Source organism: Diabrotica undecimpunctata, chromosome 9 (assembly GCF_040954645.1).
Source record: "Diabrotica undecimpunctata isolate CICGRU chromosome 9, icDiaUnde3, whole genome shotgun sequence".
In the NCBI taxonomy this organism is placed as follows: Eukaryota; Metazoa; Arthropoda; class Insecta; order Coleoptera; family Chrysomelidae; genus Diabrotica; species Diabrotica undecimpunctata.
The window spans coordinates 100,256,220-100,268,342 of NC_092811.1; the positions used below are offsets into that span (position 1 = coordinate 100,256,220).

At 30.2% G+C, this 12,123-nt stretch overlaps 1 protein-coding gene across 2 annotated transcripts in view; it reads left to right on the top strand.

Moving 5' to 3' along the window:
* Positions 1 to 12,123, top strand: part of LOC140450320 (nose resistant to fluoxetine protein 6-like) — a 113,366-nt gene that overhangs the window by 33,384 nt on the left and 67,859 nt on the right. Inside the window, exon 1 of one of the 2 annotated variants that reach the window (XM_072543897.1) lies at positions 10,675 to 10,854. The exons of the other annotated variant lie outside the window; for it this stretch is intronic. Within the exon in view, the coding sequence (XP_072399998.1) occupies positions 10,782 to 10,854 (73 nt within the window). The 5' untranslated portion in view covers positions 10,675 to 10,781. Of the gene's footprint in view, positions 1 to 10,674; positions 10,855 to 12,123 lie in introns of those variants that run through there. 2 annotated transcript variants of the gene reach the window in all.

The window sequence follows — 12,123 nt, forward strand, 5'->3', positions numbered from 1 at the left end:
GTAAGTGAAATACAGAGCATGCAATGGTTACATTTTCAACAGGACAAACCTTTAATCCTGTTTTACAAGAAAACAACTGGAGGTATCATAGAAGAGTTTAGTGAGCTATCTACGAAACCCACTCAAGCTGGTAAAAACTCTGCCCTTCTGCCAGATCTTGCCAGTACCGTATAGGTTTAGATTTTAACGAATCAGATAATGATAATAATGAAGAGTGTTATCCGGATAAAATTGATGAAAACTCTGAAAATGACTCAATAGATGAAATTTTTGAAAGTACAAATGAAAGTATGGATAATAGTGTGAATGAAAATGAATCTGAGTTACCTAGAACTCACAGAGCCAAAAATCCTCCAAAGAAATTTGATGATTATTATGTAGGTATATAATAGTAGTATTTTTGTAAATATGTGTAAAACTGATATACCACATACATTTGAGGAGGCGATAAATTCTAATGAAAGTAAGTATTGAAAAACAGCTATGAACAAAGAAATTGATAGTTTAAATAAAAATAAAACTTGGAAATCGGTTAAAAATGATACAATAATAATAATACATATACATCATAATAATAATACAATAATAATAATACTAAGTCAAGCTCAAGAAACCATCCAACACATTACCGGGGGTTGCCAGGCATTTGCTGGCAACCCCCGGCAACTGAATATAAGGATATAAGATAGCCATCAAACTGGGACTTCTCCAAACAAACCATCTCTGATATTATCAATACGTTCCTGAAAGTATACTTGAGCATGATAACTACAAGCTATACTGGGACCGCACTGTGCTCACAGACCAAACAGTGGCACATAATAGACCAGATCTCATACTAGTTAATAAACTAAAGAGACAAACAACACTAATTGATGTGGCGATACCCAACAACAATAATCTTCGTGTTAAACAAAACGAAAAGATCGCCAAATACAGGGATCTGGAAATTCAAATACGAAGACAGTGGAGAATGGAAAGTACCCAGACAATACCTATTATTCTCTCTACTACTGGAGTCATTCCGAAGAACCTCCTAGAAAACATAAGAAAGCTAGGTCTTCTCTCAACGTCCAGATGTGCACGAAAATTTTTGGGGTATACTCCAGCATACCAAGTCACCTAGGGCTCGATAACACGGAAAAAGTCCCACCTGAGCTCAATCCTTTTGATACCGTAGGTATCTGGGATTAGTGAATTTTCCCCTTAAAGGGAGTGAGAGCCGTATGGCTAAATCTGATAATACTAATAATACTTATAAAGCTAGATTGGTTGTAAGAGGTTTTCAACAAACTGATGAAATTGATGATATTTATTCACCTATGGCAAAAATGCAAACATTAAAGATTTTATTGTGATATTGTTGTCAAATGGGCCTAGTAATTGAACAAATGGATGTTGAAAAAGCCTTTTTAAATGGTAAAGTAATTTCTAAAATTTATATTAAACAATCTAAGGGTTATGAGGATGGATCAAGTAAAGTTTGTAAATTAGTTAAAGCTTTATATGGTGTAAAAGAAAGTAGAAGGGCATGGTATGAGTGCCTAGATAAATTTTTGATAAATTTAGGTTTTGAAAGAAGTGATATTGATCCTTGTTTGTATTTTTATAAAAATAGAAATGATATTATTTACTTATTAATTTATGTTGATGATTTATTGATTTGTGGTAGAAATTTAAATGAAATTAAAAGGATTAAAATTTTATTATCAGAAAAATTTAAAATGAAAGATATTGGTGAAATTAAAGAATATCTTTTTATGTATTACTGTTGATTATGATTCTAGTAAACATGAAATGAGATTGGATCAAAATAAATATATTGAATCATTAAGTAAAAAATATAATTTAGAAAAAGGTAAACTGTATAATAAAGGCTTAATAATAAAAAAAATAAAGGCTTTGGATGACAGACAAGAGGGAGTAAGACTAGGTGGAGAAGTAATAACAATATTAGATACGCTGACGATACCGCCATTCTTGCAGAAAATTTACAAGATCTCCAAACATTACTAAATCTAGTCAGTGAAGCAAGTTATCGGAGAGGCCTTAAAATCAACATTTCAAAGACAAAGTGGATGGCAGTTGGAAAGATCAATATAGATCAAGGTCTGATTTCTCTTAATGGAGAGGAGATCGAAAGGGTAAATCATTTCAAATACCTTGGCAGCTGGTTAAATGTAAATTGTGACTCTGATGAAGAGATAATAACCAGGATCGAAATATCACGGAAGGCTTTTATGACCTGGAAACCAGTTTTATGCATCAGAAACCTGTCGATTAATATTCGTAAGAAGGTCCTGAAATGTTATATGTGGTCCATCCTATTGTATGGTTGTGAGACATGGACGTTAAAAACCACAATGCTGAACAAGTTAAAAGCATTCGAATTGTGGTGCTATAGACGAATCCTAAAGATATCGTGGGTTTCGCACACTTCCAATGAAGATGTTCTTCAATTCAGAACTTCTGCTCATAAACACCATAAAGAGGAGAAAATCAGAATACTTCGGCCAGATAATTAGAGGACCTAAATATCATCTACTTCGCCTTATAATACAAGGAAAGGTGGAAGGAAAGAGATGGATTGGTCGAAAGAAACTTTCATGGCTGCGTAATATTAGACAATGGTGTGGTTCCACAGTAGAAGAATTATTTCGCGCAGCATCCGACAGAGAAAGGTTTCAGGAAATTGTAAACATGATGACGGCCAACGTCTGAATACGGACACGGCACCCAAAGAAGAAGACGAAACTGTATAATACACCTATGGAAGTAAATTTAAAAATTGATAAATCTGATCATTGTGAAAGAAGAGAGACTCTTTCCTTGTTTAAGAAATCAAATTTAGTTGGGTTATGTTATTGCTGATGTTATTGTTTGTCCCAACTGTCACATGAAAGATTATTTGTATTTTCTATTGAAGTTTTTTAACAATTGTTTCACATTTTAGACTATTATTGTTATTATTTAATTAAAACTATATTGTGTTCTAGTGTTAAAATCAGTATTTTAAGTGTATTATGTATTAATATTAGGTAATATTAATATTATGAAATACAACAAATAAATAGATAAATTAGAACCCCTACACCACTGTATGATTATTGTGAAGTGTCATGAAATTTAAATTTGGCGCATTCGCATTTCCGGATATGTCCGCCATCAGAGGCCACTTTTTTGGTCTCCTTTTCATAATGATTAGATTCCCTCTTTTGTCTTTTTGCTCTATGCACAGACCATAGAGTATGTATGGTCTGTGGTTCTAGTTGTAGTTCGGTTATTCTCTGGTTGTAGTAAGAAGTATGGATATAGGCTTTAGTTAGGTTAGTTGATTAGTATGTATATTATAGGTAATAAAGCCTTATGTTAGTAGTAAAGTACGACTGTTTATTTTCCAAATCCACACTTTAACAGAATCATAAGTCATTTATGTGTTAGTGTTATGGCGAAGAAAAAATTTGTACAAAAACTTTATGATCTTTTTACATTTTTGACCTTCTGTTGCATTTTTTAGAAGTAAGGGTACAAGTACTACGTACTACTTAGCAACCTAAAAATAGCTCCAAAATGGACAAAGTCAATAAACTTATGATTTTTTTACAAATAATAATGATTATGCCTACAGTTATTAAATTGAAGAAGAAAAACTAGCATTAAAAAATCATGGTAATTACAGCGAAGGCTCAACTATGAACGGCGTTTACTCAAAATTTACTTTTTGTTACTTATATCCCTTTATTTCCAGGGTGCTCATATATGAATGAAATACCGCGCTTTAAACCGCACAGCCAATTTGCGTCTAATATGCATGTTTCTTATTCTTTATAAATATGAATGTTAAGAATGTTATTATAAATATGGAAAAATATAGATTGTTTACTCTTTTATATCCTCTTCAGTCCCGACATTGCAGAATGTGTTATTTTATAATAATTTATTATTTTGCGGAGTGTTTTAGGCCTAAATAAGACTATGCTTGTGTTAACAAAGCTCTAATTGATAACAGTCACCGTTATTAATTTGTACAAAAATGTATTGTACTTAGAATATTCTTTCAACTAATTTGTACACATATGTGTATACAGGGACCAAACAGTAAATGAAAGTTATAAAAACAAATTAAAATATTTTTTTATTTTGAACAATGAAAGTCTTTAAAACCATTTCTATCTTTAAGAATACACAAATCGTCGCTTTGATGCAGAAGTAGCCTAAGTCACAAAATGTTAATTTTACAGGAGAGCATTTTTTTTTTGTTTTTTTCTCAAAATATTATAAAATTCTTTTATCAGAAAATTGTATAACAACGTTTAAGAAGCTACTTTCATTACAGTTCATTGCTTTCACGATAAAAGCCACGTTCTAAAAAAAATGGACAAGTCTCAATTGATGTAATCTATGTCCAAATTTGGACATAGAATATATTTACATGGAAGTACTTAAGCAGTAGGCTAGTTCTGATTAATCCATAATATTAATAATCTAATCATGTAGTAGGTGTAGGTATAAATTAATTTAACAAAAACAGTGTACTTACTCATAAATCGTATATTGTCGGTTTTCAGGTTTAACAAATAAGTTTCTGAAATTATTAACAACTGGGCCGTGTTTAAAAAAAAAGACAGAAAATATTATTACTACTTAAAAAATCGAACAGATGGAACAAAATAGAAAATAAAACAAATAAATTTAACTTAAAATTAGGAACTAAAATTAAACAATTATGAATATTTAAACATCAATATCTGAATCTTCCCCTGTTCTTTTTTTGTCATAAGGTAGGTTTTTAAAAAAGTCATGATATTGACATGAAATACCTAACTTTCTTCTGGCAAAGAAATGGCAAATGGTCGTATTTCTTTTTCGTTAATGGAATTTGCCTCGTATAGTTTGGCTTCAGTTTAATATCTTCTATATTAATTTGAAGTGTCTTTCTACCTTTTTTGACCAGATTAATTTTTTTAAATTCAATGCCTTCAAAATTGTATTTAAAAAAACACATATTTGGATAGTCTGGCCGGGTTTTGTAGGATTCTTAAATCTCCTTTTTCTCAAAAAATCCCTTAACGACCTCAAATATACAAGATCCTTTTGTATCAGTAATCAGACTCCTAATAAACAGCATTTTCTCGGCCATTTCTCCATTGTCGTCAATGAATCGGACATATGACAGCAGCAAAGCTGTGCTGTCACTCAGGGTACTCTCGTCAAGTTGCACATGCACAGTAAACTCTCTACTTTTCAATTTGTTGCAGAGAACATCTTTGGCATTCGCTCCCATTTCATCAATCCTTCTGGAGACAGTATTATTGCTGAGAGGAACTGCATCTGTTACTTGGCTGGCCTGACTGGGTCCCAACATAGTATCAACTATCTCTTTGACAGCTGGGAGGATGAGTTCTTCTCCAATTGTGTGTGGCTTGGCACTTTTTGCTATTAACAATGATACCTTGTAGGAAGCAAGTAAACCCTTGTCGTTTTTCTTGGTAGCTTTTGCAATCAATGACCCAACAGTAACTCGCCTTTCATACTTTGCCTTGAGCTCCTGTAAACGAAAGAAATACACATTCACTTTAATTATTATAAGTAATGGTAATAAAGTTTAAGTTTATTATTTGTTTTATCTCAGTCTGACTTTTGGTAATAGAAAGTAAAAATAATTATAATATGTTGATACCTAGGTACAGTTACGATCACTAAATAGTTTACACTTTAATTTTTACATTGTAATACTTTTGACGTAAAAGGTGCGTTTAAACGGGGTAAAAATTTAAAAAATAGGCTCCTAGATACGTAAGTCTGTAAACTATTCAATGATTGTAACTGTAACTGTACATGGAAAAATTACATCCTACAAACAAAAGACTTTTACTCGCCGCAAAATATTGAACGGGTCTGTCTGACTTCTCTGGATGAATCCTCTTCAAGTGATCCATAAGCTGAGACGGCTTCATGGCTTCGTTTAACAAAGATTTTGCACAAATGAGACACAATGGTAGATTCTTATTTTCTGCCAATTCAATGAATCCATATTTCAAAATGCAGAATTCGTTATAATGTATAATTATAACGACTATTTCACTCATCTTAAAATTTTCACATAATCTGACCAATCACAAACCAAAGACAGCTTGTGTTATCGCGAAAACACCAACTGTCTTTCAATTCTGATTGGTCTATCAGCTTCGTGTTTTCAACGACGTAACCATGGATACCGATCGCAAAGCAAAGTTTGACGTTTGCCAAAAAAATTATTGTAGCTGTATAATACGTCAAAATGAGTCGTTTCGGTGGTACTTCAAACGAAGTTATAAACCAAAACATTGAAGAAAATATACCGAGTAACACAAGAAAATCTAAATCTTATATATGGAGACAATTTATGATGTTCTGTGTGGATCGCAACTACAAATGTATTTTTTTCGTGTACAAATTATTTATTGTTATAGGTAAAAAATAATTATAACAAATTATTTATAGTTATAATAAATATTTCATGATTATGACTAATTATTGTGAATTATTCAAAAAATGGGTAGTTTTTGTTACCTAGATCAAATGTATTATTATTAAATTCCTTCCTCTCATTCTACTGAATTTTTGACCCATCACTTTGTTCATGAAATAGTCTAATAAAATACCACTCGTGATTTAATTTAGCTTATAAGTATGTCTTTTATTTCTAAACTCAACTGAGTTTCTTAAAGATAACATCATTCGTCCTACGGACTCGTGGTGTTTTCAAGCAACTCAGTTTCGTTTAGAAGTAAATCGACAGACTTATCGCGAAAATTGAATCACTAGTGGTATTACTATTGATAATGTATAGAATTAAATTGTATTATGATTCATAGCTCTCTGTGACTAGACGAGATGTTTGTGTTATTATTACCTGCATTGGCATACATATATTTACTTTTTATTATCCTTTGGATATCCGATCGAAAGTATTGTATTTTTTTTCTCAATTACCCATTTCTCTTTTTCCGGATGCTAAACGCCCCTTTTCTCTGTCGCCCCCCATATCGCCTCCTTCGCTCTATCGCCCCCCTGAATATCTCAAATCGCCTCTCGGGGGGCTATCGCCCCCAGGTTGGGAATCACTGGTATAGCCAAATGTTTTTCAAGGCCACGTGGATAGAGGAATTTCAGTTTGGGACTTATTATCTTTTGAAGAAATATTTTCAGAATAGTATAATATATTATATAAAAGAGACACAAATAGACATTTATACTTGTCTTAAAAAGTAAATTTTAAAATCGCGATATCTCAGGAATGGTACCTCTTAGGAATAAAATTGTAAGGTAATTTTTCTAGAGAACATTAAGATCTACAACTTTGGTTTGAGGTTTTTTTTTTGATAAAACTTACCGTTTTCGAGAAACATTCAAAAAATCTCAAATTTTGACCTTTGACCCCGAATAACTTTTGTTGCAAACATGGGATCGATGGGGACTTTTAAAACTTTATTTGTTATGGTAAACTCTAGCTCTCCACCAAAATTTGGCTCTCCGGCAATTTTTGTTATTGGCCAACTATTTTGATGTCTAAGTTGACCGGATTATATTGGGTGTTTTAATTTTATTCCTTTTATAAAGGATTTTAAATGAAAAATGTTTTATTTTTTTAAAGTTAGGCAAGAAAGTGAGCTTTGTCCCAATGGCAAATAAATCATATTCTTTGCCTAGTAGTAAGAATTTGTCATACACAAGTGATCATTCTGAAAATGCTGATATCATTTAAAAGACCATATTCAGTAGAAGAGTTTCTTATGCATATCCACCTAATATCTAAGAAATCACAGTACCTTTTTGTACAACTAACTTAAGTATTTTTATATATAATTGGGTATAATACGCAGCAACTTCAACAGTTCGTAATGTTTTATTATACAATTTGCAATTTATTTAAATTTTGCAATTAATTGTTTATCTTATCTTTTATTTTGTGATATTGACGATTTTTGTAATTTCAGTAAATTTTAATTATTGTTATTTTCTGACTGTTTGTAAACTTTGTCCATAAAATTGTACAATTTTCTGTAACAATAAAGCATGTTTCTAGTTTATTTTATTCTATACCCATACGATGTAAACAGTTATCTTCTAAGTCTTATAAACATAGTGTTAAAGAACTCTTGATTTACCACAGTTTCTATTCTATTGATGAGTATCTGCCTCATGTATTGGATTGTATTTTTTATGTTTGAGGAATGTAATAATTTAGAAATTTACATGAATAAATCTATATATCTTATACTTTTTAAATTTCCTACTTTTTTCCTATTAACATACTACAACAACACCATTAACACTTCAAAGGACACCGAATAAAGTCAAGATAAACAATAGTATAACAGAAATCTTTGAGGTCCATTATCATCTGAAATGTTTAGCATAATATTAAAAAATGTTATACAGGAAGCAAACATTAATAGAACAGGTCGGATCTACCACAAACAACATCACTGCTTAGCATTTGCGAACGACTTGGTAATCTTGGATAGAAGGAAAATAGAGCTGATGGAAACAATCATGAAACTGAAAGAGAGGGTAGAAACCAAGCTAATGTATATAAATAAAGCAAAAACGAAGTATATGAAATGCACAAATAAGAAATTCGTTCGGGGGCAGTACATAACAATGATAACAGCAAAGGTAACACAATATAAATTCGAAGAAGTTAAAAGATTTGAGTATTTAGGAAATGTCTTCACAAGAGAACCCAACTGTAAGGAAGAAATAAAGAAAAGAATTATGTCTTTCAATCGCGCTGTATATGCTCTCAATGGGTTGTTAAGAAGCAAAAATATATCTCAAAGAGCAAAACTAAGGACATACAAGACCGTAATAAGGCCAATAGTGATGTATGCTTCTGAAAAATGGGTCACAACAAAAAAACACCAGGAGTTTTTATTAGTTTGGGAGCGCAAAGTCTTGTGGCAACATATTAGCGGTAATTAAGGTTCAAAGACTTAGATGGTTGGGCCATGTGCAGAGAATGATTCCATCTAGAATTTCCAGAATGATACTATCTAGTGCATTGGCAGGCAAAAGGCGAATATGAAGACGAGGTCAAGATGGAGCAACGAAGTTAAAGAAGATATGAGAAGACTTAACGTAACGAACTGTGATAGAAAAGGGAGTGATAAAGAATAGTACATTAGCCCTGGGCCTACTAGGCTCGTAGTGCTTACATTATCATTATTAAACAATACCAAGATAATTGTATGTGTGAAAATTACAAAAGATGTCATTTAAAACATTGTGCAATATTGTGTGACCTCAACGCACTCATATTCGATGGCCATCTAGCTCATCCGATCTAAATCAAGTTGACTTTATCATTATTTATTTTGATTTTGTGTTTAATTCAGTATATACGTACAAATTTTGTGTATCTACATTACAAAGTGATCATTAATAAATTAAAAAGTGAGAATACCTTGTATATTTAAAAATAATTTTAAAATTTTTAGCTGTACTCGACCCATTTTTATGAAGATACAGCTTTTTTGTATCTTTTTAAACATCTGAAATATCGAACCCTGGAGTACCTATTTGAAGTTGAAGTTGATCAACCTGTACATATGTGTAATAAAAGATAATTAGAACTTGTTTTATAAAGGATATCTATGTGAACAAAATAACTGTACTACCAAAAATCAATAAAATTAAATTAACTTTTAATAAAATAATAAAATATTATTTATGATTAAATATTATAATAACATGATTTTGTCATCTCCTTATAATTACTATAATTAAATTAGTCAAATTATATAAAAAAGCCTTAAAATTAAAAGTCTTTCCTATACAACTACATTCAAATATTGCGTGAAGAAGCGTTCTTGACTACGTCATGCGCGAAGCGAACCGATTTTGGAACATTATGTATCATACCTTGTGTTCATTGTACCATGGAAAATATGTGAAATCATAATTTTATATATATATATATATATATATATATATATATATATATATATATATATATACATATATATATATATATATATACATATATATATATATATATATATATATATATATATATATATATATATATATATATATATATATATATATATATATATATATATATATATATAAAACTCTTTCTGCAGGCTCAGACGTGTCACAGTCAAGCAAAATCCACTAAGTCGCAAATCGGGCTCCATTGTTATAATTTTCGTTCAAGTAAAATCCACTACCTTAATTAATGTATTTTTCTTGAACAAGAACACTTATTTTTGACTAAGTGAAAATGTTAATAATCGTAACAACTCAGTAAACAGTTATCTGTGGACTTAGTAGGTTTTATTTACTACATGATCTGGCATGCTAGTTAATACTTTTAATATAAATAAGTAATTTTTACAAAAAAATGACTTAGTATGTGTTGCTTGTAAACCGACGGATATATATATATATATATATATATATATATATATATATATATATATATATATATATATATATGTACTTTCAACATACTTGGGTATATTATGAATTGCACAATTTTATACGTACATTCGCGTAATTTTTTTCATATCATATTGGTAATTGTATTGTTAATCAAAACTGATATTCCTTTATTTACATGATGTAAATGTTCATGTAACATGGAAATTTCATTCAGTATAAGGTCACTACTGACAAATTGAATTAAGTACGAAAACGTGATAACATTTTCTTCTATGAAATAAAGTGGTCGTTCTAAATTATAGAAATAAAATATTCGCATGAGATAGAGTACATACACTCTTTAATAAAACATGAATGTTATATTCAACACAGTATTTTTAATTCTTGCAACAGTTTTTTCTGCTACTGAGGGAGTAGTTACAGGTAAGTTATCAACTAGCTAATCTGTCCAGCAAATTGATATATTTTTATTGATATATGATAATGATATATATATATATATATATATATATATATATATATATATATATATATATATATATAGGGTGGTCCTTAAGTAATTGTACAAAAAGAAACAGTAGATTCTACACTTTAAAATATTACGATGTAAGCCAAATTGCTTTAATAAAATGTTGATATTAAGAAAGATACAAGGTGGTAAAGTGCAAATTAAAAATTTTATTTTTCGCTATAACTTTCATGTTTGTAAACATTTATGCATAAAAATTAACAACTGGGTACTTTTAAATATGAGAAATTATAATTTGATGCACACTTTGATGTAGCTGATAGAGAGCGCCACATATGCCGCATATGTGGCATAAATTTGCACTTAACTTTTTTACTCTTTGAGTTACCTGTATTTGTGATAAAAAATATTAAAGATACATTATTTTAACAAAAAAAAGGTATACCTGTTAATAACTTCAAAACTCAACAGTTTTCGAGATAATCGCATTTTACAAATCAGCTGCATAATTCTGATTTAAGGCAATTACTCCAGGCAACAAAGGAAAAATAGACAAAAACATTAATAAATCTAAATTTTGGTATAAAATACCTTTAACTAAAGTTAATAGTTAACGAAATATGCAATAAAATAAATATATCAGCAGGATAATTAATAATAGGATTTGACAAAAAACAGAATAATAGGATTTGACAAAAAACAGAATAATAGGATTTGACATCAAACATTTTATGTTTTATGTTAAATTAAAGTCATAATCAAAACATTTTGTTTACAAACCAAATTTAGAAATAGTTAAACTAAATAATAAAACTTTTTGTTAAGGTAAGTGTTCGATATGTCCACCATTTTCATTAATTCATTAGTCAATATATCAGTCAATATATTCCATAAAAATCAACTCATATTAAATAGCATCATTGGTTCTAAAGAAACTGCTGCAGTATTTATTTCTTCCATAGTTGGTTGCGAATGTTTATGGGATTCTTATAGACACGTTGTTTTAATACGCCCCATACACCAAAATTAAGCGGATTAAATTCTGGGCTACGTGGTGGCTATAATGTATAATGGATGAATATATTCTTTTGGATACATATCCAAGTCTTATGGTATATTATGGAACTACATCTTATTTGTCGCAGAGGTTAAATAATGTATTAAACTGTGATGTATCTCACTCATTGGTTACTTATATACACACGGAATAACCTTGGATTGGC